Genomic DNA, 22,351 nt, shown 5'->3' on the forward strand with positions numbered 1-22,351 from the left:
TCAGGGAGGAACTGCAGGTACAGTCACACAAAAGAGGCTTAATAACCCCATCTATCTATCTATCCATCTATCTATCTATCCATCTATTTATCTATAACAATGGTCTTCATTTGCATATTGACAATAGGCATAATTTTACAAAATACATCTATTGCAGTTATGATGTCATAATAACACAATTTGCTTACTTCTTTGATCTCTTTTGAGAATCAAACAAAACAGATTTAAATTAAAAAAAGTTAAATGAACTAAATTGATGAATTGCTTTTAATTCACTGGCAGGAGCGACAAGTGAGAAGAAGCAAAAAGTGAACAACGAGGGAGAGATTGAACAAAGACAAAGAGTAGAGGACAGAGAGAGTAATGAACAGGAAGAAGACAGAGACTAAAGAAGATGGAAGAGAGGCTGCAGGTTATGGAAAGGAGAGAGACATGGAAAATGAATGTTGACAATGTTTTATGATCATTTTAGCCTCTTCTGCATGTCCAGATCATTAATAGTAAAAATCAGCTGATTCTTATGCATTACACTTTCAAAAATAATTGATGCTGCAGCCCACTGACATGGTTTGATGCCGTGGTGCAGCCACTACTTAAAAAGAAAAATCTCGACCCCTCCATTCTCGCAAAGTTTAGGCCCATCTCCCAACTACCATTTGTATCTAAAGTCCTGGAGCGAGTAGTCTATGCCCAGCTGCAGTCTTTTTTAACCATGCATGGCATCCATGAAAAGTTTCAGTCTGGCTTCAAACCCATGCACAGCACTGAAACAGCCCTTTTAAGAGTTTTTAATGATCGGCTCTTAGCCGCCGACTCAGGTAGCCCAGCTGTCCTGGTGCTGTTAGACCTGACAGCTGCCTTCGACACTATGGACCACAGCATCCTGTTGTCACAGCCAACCCAGTCTCACAAAAAAACGTGTAATAACTACGTTGGTCCACAACGTAGGACGTAGTATTTCTACAAAAAACCCTCTGAAATTGTAAGATCCCTACGTTTTTTTTCAGCATTCATTCCAATGGCTGGCGTCTATCACGTGATCTTCACATTTCTCCCTGCAGAAAAAAAAAACATGGCCGAACTTCATTTTATTCTCGGTGTAAAATGCCTATTTTAAAGTTAGTTTGGCCATTAAAATGCGTTTTGATGTCATTTGTGTTGGAGCAGAACCTCTGCTCCGCGCGTTCCTCTATGAGTTTGTTTTAAAAGAAGGAAAAGTCAAAGCACCAGGATAAGGGTTAAACAATAATCTGTTTTAATGGTAAAAATATAGAATACATCACCTAATCACCTAATCACGAAGCACTCTGCAGAGTACTCCGGCTCAGATTCTACCACCGTGTGATATACGTACCACGACAGCCAGTCAGAAACAAGAGCCCCGATCTTCAAAATGATCACAACATTTATACACAGGTGGGGAGGAGTTTTATCGCTTGCTCTTCCCTAGCTATTTGTTATTGGCGAGTTCACTTCTGAGCGAGCTACCCAGTGAGTTGGCAGTGTTCCATTGGTCGGTTTCCCTTCTGGGTGGGACCCCAGGTAGTGAGTCCGCAGTTGTTGATTCCAGCTGCTGCTTCAGTGTGTGTGTGTGTGTGTGTGTGTGTGTGTGTGTGTGTGTGTGTGTGTGTGTGTGTGTGTGTGTGTGTGTGTGTGTGTGTGTGTGTGTGTGTGTGTGTGTGTGTGTGTGTGTGTGTGTGTGTGTGTGTGTGTGTGTGTGTGTGTGTGTGTGTGTGTGTGTGTGTGTGTGTGTGTGTGTGTGTGTGTGTGTGTGTGTGTGTGTGTGTGTGTGTGTGTGTGTGTGTGTGTGTCCCTCTGCCCTTAGGCAGATCCCCCAATCAATGATTTGGAGTCATGACAGAGGATACTCATTCCCCCTAAACATCTTCAACACACACACACACATCCTATCATGTATCTTATCACACAACAGTCACATGTTTCCCCTCTGAAAGCTATGCTTGTATAAATTTACCAGTCATCATCTCATGACATCTTTAGGATTAGGTAAATAACAAAGCTTAACTGTTCCCATGGCCTAAGGCCTTCCCTGAACTTCCCTTCACCTCAAAGTCAGTTTACTTTAGAATCAGAAGGACCATTATCTCTCTAACTTTTGTGTGACCCAATCATCTCCTGATCTGATAAGAGTCTTGCAGGAAACGCACATTTCAACACCCCAACATCCTTATAGTTTCTTAACTAATGCATGCTGGACATGAATCACTAATTAACAGGACTTTAACTGCATTATATTTGAGGAAAATGTCCTTTGGCTTAATCAATAATAGTTTTAGCACTTAACAGAGGAAGCCAGAGACTCAGGGCCTCTTCAGAGGTCTGGGAACTGCAAAGCAGATGTCAAAGGTCATTTGTATTATGCCTAACCACAGATAGCCAAAAAACCACCCTTTTGATTACACATAAAAGTGGAAGAAAAGACTATTGAGCTATATTTAAAAGAGGAAAAATGTGCTTTGTCCCTTCAAATTTAACACACACGAATATATGAGGTGACATTAAAATGAATATACCAGAAATACACCTTCTTGAACTTTCTGCTATAAACACGTTACTTTAATCCTTCAAATAATACTTCATTTGATGCGAGAAATATGAGTTGTTATTTCAGATTATGTGTGCAGTGGATGTACATGATCTTTAGTTTGCTAGTTATTACAAAGATTACTTCAGGAAATTGTGTCTATACAACGTTTTCATTGTTACCAAGGTGGTTGCTAGGGACGCTGCTATCGATATTATTTATGTTATGTTGTATAAAATGGTGTTATCTTTATTGCTACCCCCTTCCCCGTCAATGTATGGTGTTGGTCCACAGCGCAAACGTATTAGTTTAACAAAATCCGCATCTAAAATGGTGGCATATATACGTTATTTTCCCCTGTGCAATTCCAGTCTCACATGTCACATCTCAGATCACATCGTCATAAACAAATACTGGAAACAGACCGAAAACACTTTATTCCGAGTGTGCTTGCTTTTCGCTTTGAAAGTCATCACATAACGGCATTGTAATACACGGTTCGGCTGCATTAAATATTACATATCTGCCGTAGTTCTCTATTTATAGAGCCTTGTTTCGAAGACTTCTAGACAAACATGAGGAACTCCCGCCAACACTGAAAACGTGACGTGGATCATAAATATATCAGCAATTAAACAACATCTTACATTTATTTTCACACAGTACATCTCCTTGCAGTATAAACACAAATTCGGCTGACTTTTATATTTGATCCAATTGGATAGGCTGTATTTACACCATAAATGTGCACAGCTGATATAAAGGGACACCTAGTGGTTAAAGCATGTTATTGAATTTCATTATTTTTATTATTAGATATAAATAGGATCTCGATAAAGTATATTCATTACTCGTTATTCTCTATTAATAGTTAATCAAAGACTGTATATAAAGACTATTTTGGACATCCCTTTCAAGATTTCAAGATTTTCTAAGGTTTATTGACATACACAAATGGTGTAGTTATGCAATGAATGAAAAACTTTGTGTATACCTCAAGCAATGTTAACTATTTTGAAGCACTTATTTTAACTGATATTATACATATGTATTATACTCTTATATAAGATGTATGTAGATAGTATAAGAAATGTGCAGAATATGACAGTTTAATGGTTGAGGTATACACAAATATTGATAGATGTCTTGTGATGCACTGTTGAGGAACCTGCGACCCAAGTTGTTCATCTCCGACCTTGTCAGGTATTGAACAATCAATAAATAAAGAACACAGAATTATTAAATATAAAACACAGAATTTGTGTGATTATACTAAATGATTTACAAATAAACACCACTGCATATTTACAACTGTTACACATGCTGATGTAACGCAAATGTTTCCAACTTGGGATCAATAAAGTATATCTTATCTTAAGATGATCGATGGCTACTGCCATATTTGCAAAATGTGCCTCTGAACCTTGACAAGTGCATGTTTCAGGCTTATCAATTAACAACGGAAGGGGTCACAAACATAAGACCAGGGGGGTGTACTACGAAGCAGGATTTTCACTTAGCCGGCTAACTTCAGGGAAAACTTGGGGTTTCCGGTCCTATGAAGCTGGTTCTCTTTTTAGCAGAGTAGATCTCCATGGTAACTTATGCTGTGCGGATAACCTGCCCCGGGGCAGGTTAGGTTGCAGGCTAAGAGCTCAACTCAGTGAAAGCACTGCCTGCTGACCAATCAGAGCTCAGTGTGCGGAGTTTAAAGCGATCAAGTGATATTACAGGAGAAAGGAAATACAGAAAAGCTGCCATTGCAGGAAAGACGGCCGGCAAAAATCAACTGACTGTGTGAACGTGAACATTAATAGAATATCACCTCCCATCTTCAGAGCAATCTGACTATTATAACATTAGCGTTAAGAAAGCTTACTTAAATATCTGCCACAACATAAGTAACCGCATCAGAGTAACATTAAGTACAGTCCGCGGCATATCACATCATAATGTATCATATTTCCTTATCTGAGTCAGCTGAGCCGTATCTTGCCGTGCAACACTCACAGTGTCACATACTGTATGCAGAAGTATTATTTTAAACAACACATTAAGTTGACGAAACACTCGAGACAAATGTAATTAAAGTCAGATCCACTCGTGTCTTAGACGGGGCAGTGATATCATAAACCTGTTCATGTACGCATTCAAACACTTTTTCTTTTACCAGCTGTATTCACCTTGCAGGTGCAACTATGTGGCTTTTATCCTGGATAAAGTCATGGATGTTTAAAGTTTAACTTCTTCATATTTGTCTAATATTATAGTTGACTTTTCATTCAGCAAGTATGACGCTACGCTGTCAGTACGCTTCTCCATGTTTGTGATTGGTCGAATGCTCCAAATACCACCCCTTTCATGTGAACGCGCACCTAACTAGATAGGGCACGGCTGGCTTGAGCGATCCACTTGATAACCCGCGTCGTAGTACCGTTTAGCAAGAGCGCGTATGTTTTGGATTAGGCCAACCAGCTAACTCAAACATATCCAGGTTAGGTTGAACCAGCTTCGTAGTACAGGCCTCAGCTGTTAAATAAAGCTCTTCTGACCTTAGCTGTCATGTGGGTATATATTATTGCTGCCCATTATGGGCACAAGCAATTTTCACCCGTTTATTAATTATATGTTTTAAATTTGAGTGTTTCCTATCCCCTAAACCTCCAGGGATGTACACAGTTTAATACTGGCAACTTCTTATTATGGGAAATACAAAATTGTCTTTTAAAACTACAACTCCCAGTAGAGACGTGCCATAGATAGAGAACATGTTGCAAAACACAATAGCCAGCATGTGTAGTTCTGGGGACGGGGTGGACCCAGGGCCTTATCCAGGATTTCCTAAATACCGAGGTCCAAACATGTTAGGGGGGTTCGGGGGATACCCCCCAAGATTTTTGGGATTTTCATGATCTAGTTAGGTGCTTTTTAAGTCCTGTGGGGGGTCACAAATTGGATAATAGATTTCAAACCATGTCAGTGGGCTGACAATGTCAGCATAAATTATTTTTGAAAGTGTAATGCATAAGAATCAGCTGATTGTTACTATTAATGATCTGGACATGCAGAAGAGGCTAAAATGATCACAAAACATTGTCAACATTCATTTTCCATGTCTCTCTCCTTTCCATAACCTGCAGCCTCTCTTCCATCTTCTTTAGTCTCTCTGTCTTCTTCCTGTTCACTACTCTCTCTGTCCTCTACTCTTGTTATTGTTTTTTAAAATATGTTTTGTTTGATTCTCAAAAGAGAACAAAGATCAAAGCAAATTTTGTTTTATATAATTGTATGTTATTATGACATCATAACTGCAATAGATACTATGTTGTATGCCTCTTGTAAATGAAGACTATTGTTATAGATATATATATAGATAGATAGATAGATAGATGGGGTTATTAAGCCTACATTATGTTTGTGTGACTGTACCTGCAGTTCCTCCCTGATTTCCATCACTTTCTCTCTCTCTCTTTCTCTCTGCCTGTCCCGTCTCTTCCTTACCAAAGCGGAGCTTCGACTGACGTAGTCTTTTCATTAAGAAAAACCATACAATGTTATATCTTCAATGTTTTACTCAAATTGAAGTGAAAGAAAAGCATTACAACGTTTGTTAAAAGGTAATCCTTCTGACATTGGATGAATGTAATTAACTTTAGCTCTCTAGCCAGTTTATTCACGTAAGTTAAACCAAAGTTTAGCCTATAGTTAGCTGCAATATAAGTTAGTGTGCATGTTGTCGGACGTCCACTGACTAACGTAGAGCGTTAACACAGGATCTGCTGGTCATATGATGTCCTGATGAACAGAAACACAAGCAGCCCGCTGGACTCAGATCTACCTCATCACTCCTCCACTGCTCCGATACAAGTCCGGTCTTCGGTGGTTTGTTGATACATGTCGTCTTCTTCTGTTTGCTTTAACCGAGGCTACATAGGAATGCAGCGCCCCCATCGTCAGTAAATGGAAGTACTACAAAGAACCCCGTTTAGTGCAATTATTTCACAAGTTTTGTATATACACAGCTCTATAAAGATTACCGAGGTCCGGACCTCGGTGACCTCAATGATGGATACGGCCATGGGTGGACCCGTTCAAATCCAGTTCTGGACAGTCTGCCGTGGTTCCATCCCATTTCAATTGCTGTTCGATGCTCGGCGTAACCCTCTGAGCACACTCTCCAATCACAGAGCTTGCGGACTATCACAGGGTTTGTCAAGCGAAGCGGAGAGAATACTTACTTCCGGGTGTAATATTCTGTAAAGCAAATGAGCTGCTCCGACCCTCGGTCCTGACGGACTCCAACTTGTGTTTATTAATCAAACAAATAAATAAACACAAGGATAATTATGTGTTATTGTTGAGTAAATGGATAATTGCAAAGGGGAAAATAACGTATCTATTGTGGTGATTGACATTATTCACCCACGGATCTATGGGTTAGGGCAGGGGTCACCAAACTACGGCCCGGGGGCCGGATCCGGCCCGCCACCCCCCTTTGACCGGCCCCCACCCCCTCCGCCCCCCACTACTTGAACCGGCCCTATGAGGCAAATCCCCAAAAGTCGTCATGGCTTATTTTTTTCAAATTGATTTTTGGAAAATAATAACATGTCTGCGTTTGGTATTTTGTTGATTTTGTTTCAGTTAAAAAAATTATATTTAGTTATAAAATAAAATGCACTATATTTGCCGAATTGTCGTCACCCGACATCTTGGAGATCAAGTGAGTGACAGACAACGCACGCGTAGAGAACTGTCAGTGTTCAGGACAGCAAAAATGGCTAACGTTAAACGAAAAGTTGATAGAGTGCAGAATTTTCAAAGAACAGTGGACCAACGACAATTTTTTTGTTCAGTATAAGGACCGTGCCATTTGCATTATCTGTAAAGAGAGTGTGGCGGTTTTCAAGGAATATAATCTTCGTCGTCACCACGAAACCCGTCATAGTGACTTTGCTAGCTTGCGAGGGCAAGCAAGAACAGACAGAATTCGCAGAATGAAAGGCGGACTGGCAGCACAACAACAAACATTCATTCGCCAAACCCAGGTAAACCACGCTGCTGTTCGAGCTAGCTTCAAGGTAGCTCACATACTAGCTACCCATGGGAAGCCCTTCACTGATGGGGACTTTGTTAAAAAATGCATCCTTGCTGTGGCCGAGGAGGTGTGTCCCGACAAGAGAGAGGCAGTCAACGGTGTGAGTCTCTCCGCGACTACTATGACCAGGCGAGTAGAAGAATTGGGGGACAACGTTTATGAGCAGCTGAACGAGAAAGCGTCACAATTCAAGTTTTTTGCTTTGGCCATGGGTGAGAGCAATGATGTGCAGGACACAGCACAACTGCTCATTTTTATTCGTGGGATTAGCGAAAGCTTTGAAGTGTCTGAGGAGCTGGCAGCACTAAAAAGCCTCAAAAGAACTACAACAGGAGAGGATATTTTTGTCCAAGTGTGCAAAACAATGGAAGAGTTGGGTCTAGACTGGTGTAAATTTGCCAGCATCACTACGGATGGCGCACCTAGTATGGTTGGCACGACAAGGGGGCTAGTAGGGCGCTTGAACAGCGAATTCGAGGAACGAGGTCTCACCCCCCCCACTACAAGTCCACTGTCTGATTCACCAGCAAGCCCTATGCTGCAAAGTTTTGAAGTGGGCGTCTGTTATGAAGGTGGTTGAGCACTGTGTCAACTACATCCGAAAAAATGGTCTGAAACACAGACAGTTCCAGGCCTTCCTCTCCAAGCTTGAGTCTGCCTACGAGGATGTGCTGTACTACACAGAAATCCGGTGGTTAAGCCGAGGCAAAGTGTTGCGCCGTTTCTACGACCTGCTACCCGAAATCAACACCTTCCTGCAGTCTAAAGGTGAAACGGTACGAGAGCTGACCGAGCCAGAATGGAAATGGGACCTCGCATTTTTAACAGATGTGACTGAAATGTTGAACCACCTTAACGTGCAGCTCCAAGGCAAAGGGAAGCTAATGAGTGACCTGTATTCCCACATCAAAGCGTTCGAGGTCAAACTAGTGCTGCTTGTGAGACAGGTCGAAAAGCTGGACTTTATGCATCTCCCTGCCACCCAGAGCTACTGCGCTGAGAAAGCACCTGTCCCGTTCCCAGTCGAAAAGTGCAAGGATGCACTGGAAATGCTGCAGGGGCAGTTCAGTGTGCGGTTCCGTGAGCTTCATGTCAACGGTAAAGCAATACGTTTGTTCCAGAACCCCTTTGCTGCCGACATAAATGATGCTCATCCCTCTCTTCAGTTTGAACTAGCCGAGTTGCAGAATTGTGATATCCTTAAAGATGCGTTCAAGCCTGATAGTCTCATTGAGTTCTATGCTTCGCTCCCAGGGGAAACCTACCCAAACATCAAACAGCATGCAATGAAGATGTCCACAGTTTTTGGCAGCACCTACATCTGTGAGCAAACCTTTTCCCGCATGAAGCAAACCAAGAATACAACAAGGAACAGACTCACAGATAAACACTTGCATCAGACCTTGAGACTGGCTACCACTAGACTGCAACCAGACATTGAACTTCTCATCAGCCAGAAGCAAACACACAGTTCACACTGATACGGTAAGCACACTGATTTGAACAATTACTGATTTTAATTGCTATAAATATGAAATGTGAAGGCTCTTTTTAATTTGCTACATATGTTGTAAAATTATGTCACAGAGAAAAGCAGACAGCAGCATGTCTTGCCATTCACTGAATATGGTGCTTCTTGTGTTCAATCCGTCATCCCTCCATGCCAGGGCTCCAGAAGGCACTCTGAAGTGAGGAGAGGAGATTGCTGTTGCTGATCCCACCCCAAAGACAGCACAATTCATCAACAAGTACAAATCCAGCTCACCTACATATAGGCTACTGATTTTGATTGCCATTATTCTGTATTATTGTTGTGCTTTAGTTTTGAGCCTACACTGCTCATGTCCTTTTCACCTTGACCTAAACAAAATGTTAACTGAACATGCTCACCTGGATAGGCATAAGAGTTAGCTAGTTCTATTAGCCTACTCATGTTATTATAATTTTGATGTTTTTTATTTATTTTATAGGCCTATTTATTTGACCTTTTATTAAGTGCTGCACACAATTATTATTATTATTATTATTATCATCATCATCATCAGGCCTACCTATAATTTATAATTTTGAACTCACCTTTGCCAGTGTCAATCACCTCAACTAGGCAGATGTTTCTTACCTTGACAGCTTTGATGTTATTTTTATTAGAAAACAAATAAATGGAATATCTGTGGTATTTCAAATTAAAGCAACGTGTGAAGACTCAATTGCTACTTTTGTAAACCACTAGTAAAGATGGTAAACAAATATGTGACAGGAATCAAGTGTTGATATAGTAGTGTGGAAGTAGTAGTGGGGATGGCTGTGCCGGGCTAGTAATCTCTTCTACACAATGAGCTGACTCGGCCCCGGCCCCCCATCACAGTCAGGAACAATAATGTGGCCCCCAGAGAAAAAAGTTTGGTGACCCCTGGGTTAGGGTATTGTTCTGAACGGACATTTTAGTGAGCCGGACATCCTGTCTCCGCCTGTCTTCGCTTGTGTTTTGAGATGCTAAATAAAAGTCTAGCTTGTACCTCTGATACCCCGCCTCCGACTCCCATCTCTCGACACCACACTATGCCACAATTTTAGATGCGGATTTTGTTAAACTAATACGTTTGCGCTGTGGACCAACACTATAAATTGACGGTGAAGGGGGTAGCAATAAAGATAACACCATTTTACACAACATAACAGAAATAATATCGATAGCAGCGTCCCTGGCAACCACCTTGGTAACAATGAAAACGTTGTATCGACACAATTTCCTGAAGTAATCTTCGTAATAACTAGCAAACTAAAGATCATGTACATCCACTGCACACATAATCTGAAATAACAACTCATATTTCTCGCATCAAATGACATCAAAACGCATTTTAATGGCCAAACTAACTTTAAAATAGGCATTTTCCACCGAGAATAAAATGAAGTTCGGCCGTGTTTTTTTTTTTTCTGCAGGGAGAAATGTGAAGATCACGTGACATAGACGCCAGCCATTGGAATGAATGGTGAAAAAAAAAAGTAGAGATCTTACAATTTCAGAGGCGTTTTTGTAGAAATACTACGTCCTACGTTGTGGACCAACGTAGTTATTACACGTTTTTTTGTGAGACTGGGTTGTCACAGCTTGAACAGTCCGCAGGGATCACAGGCTCTGCCCTTGCATGGTTCAGGTCCTACCTGACAGACCGTAGCTTCTCAGTGCAGCTAGGTGCCTTCTCCTCTACTAAAGCCCCCCTTACCTGTGGGGTTCCCTATCTGCCACTCAATTCAAATGTCGAACACTCACTACAGCAGTTGATGGACTGCTTAATAGAGATAAAATCCTGGCTGAGCCAACATTTCCTTAACCTCAACGAGAGCAAGACTAAGGTCATCTTTTTTGGACCCCAATCTCCAGCCTCTCCGGTTGATATTCTGGGCTCTCTCAATGAAAACATCCTCCCCTCTGTCATGAACCTTGGACTGACCTTCAGTAGCACTTTTAAATTTGATAAGCAAGTCAACACCGTAGTCAAATCCTGCTTTTTAAAAATAAGACTATTGGCCTAAACCAAGTCGCATTTATCTTTTAAAGACTTAGAAAGGGTTATTAATGCCTTTGTTACCTCAAGACTGGACTATTGTAACGCTCTGTACATGGGTATGGACCAGGCCTCAATTAAACGCCTGCAGCTAGTCCAAAACGCAGCTGCACGTCTTCTGACTGGCCACTACACTGTCTTCCAATTCGGTTAGGAATTGATTTTAAAATCCTTTTATTTGTTTACAAAGCCCTAAATGGGCTGGCTCCGGCCTATGTAGCCGAACTCCTCCATCGCTACACCCCAGCCAGAGCTTTAAGGTCGGCTGACCAGCTGCTGCTGGTAGTGCCCAAGACCAGGCTCAAAACCAGAGGGCACCGAGCCTTCGGAGCAGCTGGCCCCAGGCTCTGGAACACTCTGCCCCTCCATGTGAGGTCGGCCCAGACCCTAGGGTTTTTTAAATCAACACTAAAGACTCACTTCTTCTCACTGGCCTTCTAGTCAGAGCGGAGCACGACACCTGACTATTCCCTGTTTTTGTTTTTTATATTTCTGTTGTAAATTATTGTCTTTTATTGTGATTGTAGTAATGTGTTTTTATTACATGTACAGCACTTTGGCTCGACCAAAAATCGCTTTTAAATGTGCTATATAAATAAAACTTGATTGTGTCTGTTTCAGTTTCGCCAGCAAGACTGCTGGTAAACCAACTAAACCAGCCTAACACCAGCTAAAACCAGCAACCATCTTAAGCTGGTCTATGCTGGGTTTTTCAGCAGAGAATACTTAAGTAAAAGTACAAAAGTAATGGTATCAAAATATACTTGAAAGTAAATTATATATATTAAATTATTGGACTTCATTTTTGTAAGAATTAATGTGTTCATCCCAGCTGGTAAAAGTGGAGAGAATGTTCACTACTTTATCAAATCAAATCAAGCTTTATTTATATAGCACCTTTCATACACAGTGGTAACACAAAGTGCTTCACAAAAACAATTCACAAATCGAAACAATACTTTATCCCCCTTCCCGGTTAATACATACTGTATATACAGTTACAAGAAAAAGTATGTGAACCCTTTGGAATTACCTGGATTTCTGCATAAATTGGTCATAAAATGTGTTCTGATCTTCATCCAAGTCACAACAATAGACAAACACAGTCTGCTTAAGCTAAAACCACACACACAATTATATGTTTTCATGTTTTTATTGAACACACCATGTAAACATTAACAGTGCAGGGTGGAAAAAGTATGTGTGAAGCTAATGACTTCTTCAAGAGCTAATTGGAGTCAGGAATCAGCCAACCTGGAGTCCGATCAATGAGACGAGATTGGAGGTGTTGGTTAAAGCTGCCCTGCCCTATAAAAAATACACACCAGTTTTGAATTTGCTATTCTTAAGAAGCATTGCCAGATGTGAACCATGCCTCGCACAAAAGAGCTCTCAGAAGATCTACGATTAAGAATTGTTGACTTGCATAAAGCTGGAAAGGGTTACAAAAGTATCTCTAAAAGCCTTGATGTTCATCAGTCCACGGTAAGACAAATTGTCTATAAATGGAGAAAGTTCAGCACTGTTGCTACTCTCCCTAGGAGTGGCCGTCCTGTAAAGATGACTGCAAGAGCACAGCACAGAATGCTCAATGAGGTGAAGAAGAATCCTAGAGTGTCAGCTAGAGACTTAAAGAAATCTCTGGCACATGCTAACATCTCTGTTGACGAATCTACGATACGTAAAACACTGAACAAGAATGGAGTTCATGGGAGGACACCATGGAGGAAGCCACTGCTGTCCAGAAAAAACATTGCTGCACGTTTGAAGTTTGCAAAAGAGCACATGGATGTTTCACAGCACTACTGGCAAAATATTCTGTGGACAGATGAAACCAAAGTTGATTTGTTTGGAAGGAACACACAACGCTATGTGTGGAGAAAAAAAGGCACAGCACACCAACATCAAAACGTCATCCCAACTGTGAAGTATGGTGGAGGGAGCATCATGGTTTGGAGCTGCTTAGCTGCCTCAGGGCCTGGACAGATTGCCATCATCGACGGAAAAATGAATTCTCAAGTTTATCAAGACATTTTGCTGGAGAACTTAAGGCCATCTGTCCACCAATTGAAGCTCAACAGAAGATGGGTGATGCAACAGGACAACGACCCAAAGCACAGAAGTAAATCAACAACAGAATGGCTTCAACAGAAGAAAATACGCCTTCTGGAGTGGCCCAGTCAGAGTCCTGACCTCAACCCAATTGAGATGCTGTGGCATGACCTCAAGAGAGCGATTCAGAACAAACATCCCAAGAATATTGCTGAACTGAAACAGTTTTGTAAAGAGGAATGCTCTAAAATTCCTCCTGACCATTGTGCAGGTCTGATATGCAACTATAGGAAACGTTTGGTTGAGGTTATTGCTGCCAAAGGAGGGTCAACCAGTTATTAAATCCAAGGGTTTACATGGTGTGTTCAATAAAAACATAAAAACATATAATTGTTTGTGTGGTTTTAGCTTAAGCAGACTGTGTTTGTCTATTGTTGTGACTTTATGCACAAATCCAGGTAGTTCCAAAGAGTTCACATACTTTTTCTTGCAGCTGTACATACACACATACTTTATGTACTGCTGCTGGCTGTCTTAATTATATCTGATAGTTAATTTATATTGTGTTTAAGCACATATTCTGAATCCGTAAAATAACTACGGAGTAATTATGTCAAATAAATATAGTGGAATAAAAAGTACAATATTGGCTTCCAAATTGTAGTGGAGTAAGAGCCTAAAATAAAATACTAAGGTAAAGTACAGGTGCCCAAATCGTACTCAAGTACAATACTTAAGCAAATGTACTGTGTTACTTTCCACCACAGCTAATGCCATTTACTCAAGTACACTTAAGTACACATTTGAGGTACTTGGAATCTACTTAAGTCTATTATGTCTGTGCCATAATACTTATACTCCACTACCATTCAAAGGGAAATATTGTACTTTTATTTTGACTAAAGGATCTGAATACTTCCTCCACATCTGCTTTAGACCGCTTGAATCCAACAGTCATTGCATTTACTGAGGTTACTCAACAGGCAAACTGATAACAGTTCTTGCTGAAAAAAGGGTTGACCAGGCTGGATTTAGCTAACTATGGTTTCAGAAGGGGTCTGGACATTTATAACTAGAATAGCTGATTGAGCTGGAAATAGCTAGGAAAGCAATCCACATGTTTTAATCAGTTTATTTACATGTCTCCAAGAGCCCTCCAAAAAAATGTGGTATATATTGCATTTGGGCACTGGGGTAAACAATCCTCCCTTGTCAAGCTCTGCCTCCTGTGAAAGGTGGTTTCCATCATGTTTGTCTTTGAGCATTCTTTTTCTCTCAATCCCAAAATAAAAGAGAAGTATACATTTGTGCAGTGATGCTAGTCCTTCATATGGCCCCTAAAGTGGCCAGCCAGAAAACATTTCCCGTAAATACAGGAAAGCCATTAATAGAGGGTGGTTAAAACCAGGCCAAATGCTAACCTGAATGGTTTCTGTCATTCTGTCTGTGGTTTACGCAAGTTCCGTTTGAGAGGGAATGATTGTGATCAGTGAGGGACTTCTTAAAGACATAGTAATTTTCTGAGAAGTGGTCTTCAGTTCTAGTTTGTTTCATTTTAATAAAGAAGAAATTAAGAAAACATATTTTTTAAAGTTTTGATAATTTTTTTTCTCTAAATATCTATAATATTAATAAACAATCGTCATATTTTTTGAACATGTTAGATTAATTGGCCAATATTATTATGATGAGACAGGTACTAATTACTTTTTCTTTTTGTAAGACAGATAAGTGGGGTGGGGCTTTATCTGAGACTTGGACCGAATGACTTAACACATCTAGGTAGGTCCAATGATGCTTGTGTGTGTGTATGCATGTGTAATGCATATTTACGCCCTCTCTGAGGACAGTGTGTGCAGTACGGTGGTGAGGATGGAGAGAAACCCCTTCAGAGCGCTGTCATCTCTTGGTTGCTGCTTCAGAGTCACTTTCACTTCCTCCTCTTCTCCATTTTCTCTGGCAGACTCTCTCAGCCCAGCAGATGTGGGGTCTCCTCCCTCTTTCACATGCTCCTCAATGCTGCCCTCCACCAAGTCTCCATCATCCGAGCCTGTCTTTACCAACCTCACCCTCTGATTTGCCTCTCCGGTGTACAGCAGCTCCCCGACTATGAGCGTGCTGTGTGGTGCGTAGCCACTGTGTGTGTGCTGGGTGTGTGTGAACAGGTAGACCCTCCAAGGGAGTGTGTGCGGCGGAGTGAAGGCCAGTGTCTGGATGTTGACCAGCTGCATTGCAGCCTGAAGGCTTTGAGGGGAGCAGTGTGCTATTGCAGGGCCTCGGATGTGTTCCACAAGACATGCACAATCCTGCTCCTCTTCTCGCTTCTCAGCATCTAGCCGCAACAGTCAGAGAAACTGATGTCAGACAGACAAATGGAAGTTGAAATATAAAGTGGCCAGCCAGAAAATAATTCCTGTAAAGACAAATATTTATTTCAAATCCTGAGTGCTGCTAGCAGGAAATACATTACTAGTGTGGTTAAAACCAGGAAAAACCTACAGTGGATTGACAGATTGTTTTTGATATGTCTTTTTGTTAAAAAAAAAGTTCTATGTGCGCCTTTCATTGAGGTACACTTCCATAACCTTGTTTATGTTCATAATTTTTTTTTATTTATAGCATGTTTAACAGTCATAGAGTCATGCCTCTGTATTGTCCACACAATTTATAATACATTGATGTGTGCATTCATTGTAAACTACAGAAAGCTAAAAGAGAATATTGATATGTATTGTCAATGAATGTATAGACTTGAATAAAAAGACAATACAAAGAAAATACTTGTATGGCACTCTGTTTTCTCTCTAAATCTAAATCTATATGATATGCAGATATTTATTGTGAATTTGTTTGCTATTTGAGCAGTCAAAATAGAAAGAGAGAAGCTTTCCTTCCATCTCGTTACCTTGCTCAGTATGCAAATCCTGTCGCTGCAGCCACAGACGCTCAAACTCCTCCGGGCTGAGAACCGGAGTGAGGGACAAACTGAGCGGGGGGGCTACACTAGATGCCAGTCCCTCAGCCGAGGAGTCCGAACACCCACGGGCTCTGTCTGAGGCTGAACGGGAAAGATGGGAGGTCACAGGGAATGAAGGGAAGAAGGTCAAAGAAGAAAGGATAAGGATGCAGCTACAGGTGGACAGACGGAGCGTCTGTTTTTTTCTAAAAAACAGATTGGCCTTTATTGTCATTGAGCTAAGAACAAAGTTACAGTCAGCCACTCTAATAGATGATCATCTTGGCTACAACAACAGTTTTGCTTGTGATAAAAAAGGTTGAGCAAAATGTGTTCCATACAGGTAGGTGCTTCATTTAGCCAAAAGGTTGAACTGTACATTTTTGGTTGTTTGGAGGAAAGCTTACTGTTACAAACATATATTCATTTTTTTAGCTAACTAAGGCCACAGTTTATTTTTGTAAACATTGTATGTGATTTGCTAAGGGCCGGGACATTTTCGACATATTTCTAAGCGGTTGACCAATTACAACAGAGCCGGCCAGCTAACCAATCAGAGCAGACTGGGCTCTGGTTTCAGAGAGAGGGGGAAATGAGGTGCTGCAGCACAGGCAGTATGAGAGAAATAAAGAGCTTTCTGAACATTAAAGCATGGAGACATGTCCCAGTAGAGAAACTACATACTGATATGAACCTGAACATTTGATAGACTTTTCTAGGCCTGTCTAACTCGGTTTTCCCTTGAAGTGTTAAAGGGGGTTTACAGCAGGAGATGTGACTCCTGCTTTCTTACAGTGCAGATGCTTTTCTGCTTGCTCTTCCCTCTGCTTACTTTTCTATGCTGATTTTCCTATTTTTCTTTTCTGAAAACTTCGAGCAGCGGCTCCTGGACATTAACTTATCACCAGGACAGTTATTCTTCGTAAATAGACGGAGGGTTTCAGCCATATTTCAATATTTTTACGCCGACCTCAGTCTTACAGTAGCGTAGCCTAGCAACAGCTAAAGCCTGGTACTGCATGTAATTTAGCTTAAGTTAGTTAGCAGCAAAATGCCTCCGTTCTCTACAGATGACTTCCAGAAACTTCTACAGAAGATGGCCGTGTTGGAAATGAAAATACAACTGTTGGAAGTTAACGTGGAAGTGAATGGACTATGTTGGAATGACACCACTTTACCAGTGTTGCAAAAGAATGGACAAAGGCATGCTAACTCAAAGCTAGTTAGCAGCTACAAGGATTCCAAGGAACAGGAGGGCTGTGTACCGGGTAATAAATCTACAAGTGGTAGTCCTCCCTGGAACTCTCTGGGTGCAAGGCCGAAGAGTAAATCATTTCCATGGGATTTGGGAGGACGAACAACAGGCAGAGCCCAGCGCTCTGAAATCTGTGATGCAACCGGCTGGCCTGCATTGTTATCACCCAGGAAGAGCGCCTCTTCAACCCCTGTTCCTAATAGGAAACAGCCGTGGACAGCTGCTAAAGGGAGAACTACAAACAATCCTAAACCACAGAGTGTGCCAATCCAGAATAGATACGATCCACTGACCCAGAACCGGAGATCTCTTTCTGATGACCTGGATAACCTGTCCTCTTCACACAGCAGGGTAAGGACCAATAGCTACTCCAAAAGTAAAAGGCTAGAGGGAAAGCTAACGACTGGGCCTGAAACTCTGATTGTGGGTGACTCTGCTGCAGAGGTGGGACCAAGTCATTGTTTTGCAAGTCCGAGTCAAGTCTCAAGTCATTGTTTTGCAAGTCTGAGTCAAGTCTCAAGTCAGGATGGGCAAGTTCAAGTCAAGTCCAAGTCCTCAACTTTGACAAAACGAGTCTTAAACAAGTCCTTATGTGCTTTTCAACAAATGTAATGACATCGATCAACAGAATAATACTTAATAATCAAACTGCTCTTTATTAGTCACATTAATAATCTCTCTGCTGGTAAAGTTGATAGTAGTTGATAAGATCCCTGATGTTGAGGTGACCAGAATGTTTATTACCACTTTGTACAACATGTTATAAGGGACCCACAATCTATCTTTATGCAAGGGATAATGTGCAGCGAGGCGGTCTATATGGGGAAAAGAACACCTGAATCTAGATCCCTCTGTAGGTGGCACTTTAAGTATATTTTGATGATAATACTTTTGTACTTTTACTTGTAACATTTTGAATGCAGGACTTTTTATTGTAACCGAGTATTCCTACACTTGATACTTTTACTCAAGTACAAGATCTGAACTTCTCCCACCTCTGACCATAAATCCTGAGTGGTTACCAAAAAAAAAAAACCTGCTCTGAAGGTTATTTTCATTTTACAAATCCTGAACTCAGCTTTGCTTTCTCCAATATCATTGAAATGCACCCAAATGCTGCTTATTTTTTCGGTTTTCGCTAATTTCTTGACTTTTCCCGACACACTTGCATTTAAATCCGGCTCTCCCTCTCTCTGACGCTCTATAGCTGGCCTGTACCACTACACTTGCTGTCTTTGGAGCGTCTGCCCCCCACCCTTCTTTCACATAATGGTATAATCCTAGTGTGTCCTCGCATATGATTGGCCGCATGGTGGCCAAGCTAAATAAAGTCCCGGCCCTGCCTGCATGGATTCTCAGCAAGAGTAGGAGCGGCTGAAGATTCTGCTCTCCCCGACGGGAGTCTGCTCTTCTAGCGGCATCTCGCAATCGGCGTGTTGGAGACCCCTGAATTAAATTATCAAGTCACCTCAAGTCAGAAGGCTCAAGTCCAAGTCAAGTCCAGAGTCATTGGTGTTCCAGTCCAAGTCGAGTCGCAAGTGTTTTGTGATTTTGTCAAGTCGAGTCCAAAGTCATCAAATTGGTGACTCGAGTCCAAGTCATGTGACTCGAGTCCACACCTCTGCTCTGCTGTAAGAGATGTAAAAAGTCTGTGTAGTAAGACCAACACCAAAATACTGTGTTTTTCCAAGAATATGGTCTCTGACTGGGCTGAGAAGATCCTGCATATTGGGGCTGAACATCCGACTGTGAAAAATGTGGCACTGCACATTGGAACAAATGGTGTTGTGAAACAACAGTCAGAAGTGCTGAAAGAACACTTCAAATGTTTGTTGGAAACTGTCAGCTCTCTAAATGCAGAGGTGTTCATTAGTGGGCCTCTACCGCCAGTCAGAAGACGAGTGGAGAGATTCAGCAGATTGTTTGCATTGAACACCTGGCTTTCAACTGCCTGTACTGACCATTCTGTCCATTTTATTGACAATTTTAACTTTTTCTGCAGACATCTTTTTAAGGCAGATGGAGTTTGCCTGAACAAGTCAGGAGTGAAATTGTTTATCTCTAACATATTCAACTGCCTGCGTCATCAATCTGTTCCCTCTGCCAAGCACAAGCGAGAAGAGGAATCAAAACAGGAGAAAGACACATCGCGCAGAAAAACCTGAAGAAGTATCACTGCACCCGCCTGAGAAATGTTTTGATTATGGGAGACCTATGACACAAATGGAGGAGTCTCCACCGCCCCTCACCCCCCCTACCAACACCTTTGAGGATACTCTTCCTTCATCCCCCAGCACTCTCTTCTCTCCACTCACCCTTTCACACTCGCCCCCCGTCATGGAGTTTGATGACCACATGAAGGAAATACACAGGGTTGCCACCAATTCCTTCCTGGAGTTCACTGAAAATATGAAGGCGATACAAAGGGTTAGCAGCATGTCCTTGACCCCCTTCCCTTAACGACGCCCACCAGAATCATCGAAGCAGAGACGTGCACCATCTCCCCGGTCTTCATCACCATACCTACCACAATCATCCATACCAAAACGTCCTCCCCCTCTTCAAGAAAGCATCTGCGGTCTCGGAAGCCTGATAAGAATGTGTGTGTACAAAATGCAGCAAACTCTAACTGATATGTGCTGGGTCCAGGCTCAAGGGCGTATGGCACTCTCAACGCTTTCCAGGATATGTTGGGGCCCTGCCTGCCAGTAGCTTTGCCAATATCTGTGTTGATAGGTAATACATTGAGAGCGGTGAATCAGCTTAGAAACAGGAAGTGCTCAAACGTTTGTGTGAGTTTATCAAATTTAGCAGTGATTGTGACTGATAGTGTATTTAACAAACTCAAACGAGATTTATTAAATGTCAGATCTTTGCCAGGAAAAACATTTTTAATCAACGATTTTATCACTGAGCACAATCTCGATTTTATGTTTTTAACGGAAACTTGGATTGAACAAAATAACATTGCAGCTGTTCTTATCAAATCAACCCCTCCGAACTCTAGTTTTATGAGTCAGGAAAGAATGCATAAGAAAGGGGGTGGAGTTGCTATTTTGTTCAATGATTCCCTTCAATGCAGGAAGACATCTTATGGGAACTCTGCTTCTTTCGAATATGTGGCCCTTCAGCTGAAATGCTCCTCTCGAGCTCTGTTCCTAAATATCTATAGACCACCCAAATACTGTGCAAGCTTTTTTGATGACTTTACTGAACTGCTGTCTATAGTGTGTATTGACTTTGACCGTCTAGTCATTGTTGGTGATTTTAATATCCATGTTGACAACCCCTAGGACAGAGGGGCTAAATAACAGTTTTGTGTTCTTGATAACTATGGACTGACTCAGCATGTGACGGAGCCCACGCACAATAACGGCCCCTACACACGGCGGCGTACGTTGCCGCTTGGCAGTGGGCGTGTCTTGAGCTTGGGGAGTTTACGCGAGCAACGCGACCAACAACCAATCACCTGAATCTCTCCTGTCAATTGCATAAAAGGTTTTACATGTCACATTTTATATGATGAACATTTATGACATTAATGTCTATGGTGCTATTTTACGCAACATTCCATGCTGGCTAAATACTGTCTATGCCTGCTAGCTGTCCATTCAAACCAATTACACTGGATATAAACTCCCCAAATAGGCAAAAACCTACCAGTTTCACCCACTGTCTCTGCCACCTCCCTCCATGCCTGGCTCCTCCGGTTTGTATCCCATTAGGTGAACAGGGACTGATCATAAAGCACCGGGTGATTCCCTTCCGCTACGATTATTTTCTCCTTCATTTTTTGGCATATGAGGAAATGAACTGCGGTCTGGCTCTCCCAGCATACACGCGGTTTGATTGTCTAGCGCTTGTACTGGCAGATTTGCATAAGCGGGATTTGATTGGCTGACGCCTCCGTCAAAGCGTCAAAAGTAGAACATTACTCTACTTTTGCAGCAAGCACCGCGAGAGAAGCTACGCTTTGCTCCCACAATGCAGTTTGGTGAAATGTGACGTCACCCCATTCAAAGTGAATGGACAGAAGCGTTGAAGCGTCAACGCACACCGCCGTGTGTAGAGGCCGTAAGGGGCACACTCTGGACTTAATTATCTCAAAGGGTCTGAATATCTCTAAGGTTGTGGTGACTGATGTTGCACTCTCTGATCATTCCTGTGTTTTCTTTGAGAGCTCTATTTCTGTTCACAAAAATGTTAAAATCTTTCTTCCACACTTGCCCCTGCTAACATCTCAGTAAATGAGCTAGTAGATCATTTTAATTCCAAAATGTTATAGATGCCATTGCTCAAACTAAGGTAAAGGAAGTGAATGGAAAGAAAATATCTCCATGGAGAAAAGCCATGACCGTGAAAACAGAAAAAAGAGAATGTCGAAAAGCTGAACGTAGGTGGCGAAAAACAAATCTCCAGGTTCATTTTGAAATCTATAAAGAGAGACTTGGACTTTATAATTTGGAATTGAAAAAGGCACGACAGTCTTTTTTCTCCGACATCATTACCAAAAGCAACGCACGTGCCTTGTTTGCTACCGTCGACAGACTAACTAACCCCCCAGAGTCAATAGCCTCTGAATTTCTATCCACCAGGGCGTGCAATGACTTTGCCTTCTTCACTGACAAAATTCAGAAAATCAGACAAGCAGTCAGTGCCTCTGCATCAGGTACAGCAAATGTGTTGTCCCTATGTCAACCTAATATCAATTCAAACACCATGACACAATTCCATCAGATTAATGATAAAAACCTAGAGGACATTATTCAACTTCTGAAATCCTCATCCTGCTGCCTTGATATTATTCCAACCGGATTTTTCAAAGATGTTTTTCCTTGCATGGCCTCAGATCTACTTCATATAGTAAACTAGTCTC

At 41.7% G+C, this 22,351-nt stretch overlaps 2 protein-coding genes across 4 annotated transcripts in view; one reads left to right on the forward strand and one right to left on the reverse strand.

Moving 5' to 3' along the window:
• ap4b1 (adaptor related protein complex 4 subunit beta 1) overlaps window positions 1-22,351 on the reverse strand; it is a 67,056-nt gene that overhangs the window by 19,306 nt on the left and 25,399 nt on the right. Inside the window, exons 9-11 of one of the 3 annotated variants that reach the window (XR_013807239.1) lie at window positions 19,791-19,876; window positions 16,170-16,322; window positions 15,458-15,596 (exon numbers count right to left, since the gene is read on the reverse strand). The exons of 1 other annotated variant lie outside the window; for it this stretch is intronic. Coding sequence is in view for 1 of the 2 variants with exons in the window: in XM_079675775.1 (XP_079531901.1) it covers window positions 15,094-15,596; window positions 16,170-16,322 (656 nt within the window). In the remaining variant the exon portion in view is untranslated. Of the gene's footprint in view, window positions 1-14,797; window positions 15,597-16,169; window positions 16,323-19,790; window positions 19,877-22,351 lie in introns of those variants that run through there. One more of the 3 variants, XM_079675775.1, reaches the window with a different exon arrangement.
• On the forward strand, window positions 7,071-13,206 carry LOC307035915 (general transcription factor II-I repeat domain-containing protein 2A-like). The gene is made up of 2 exons (XM_079675777.1): window positions 7,071-9,128; window positions 9,311-13,206. Exon 1 carries the CDS (start codon window positions 8,210-8,212, stop codon window positions 9,122-9,124), a length of 915 nt encoding a protein of 304 aa, XP_079531903.1. The 5' UTR covers window positions 7,071-8,209; the 3' UTR covers window positions 9,125-9,128; window positions 9,311-13,206.

Source organism: Notothenia rossii (assembly GCF_949606895.1).
Source record: "Notothenia rossii genome assembly, chromosome: 4".
In the NCBI taxonomy this organism is placed as follows: domain Eukaryota; kingdom Metazoa; phylum Chordata; class Actinopteri; order Perciformes; family Nototheniidae; genus Notothenia; species Notothenia rossii.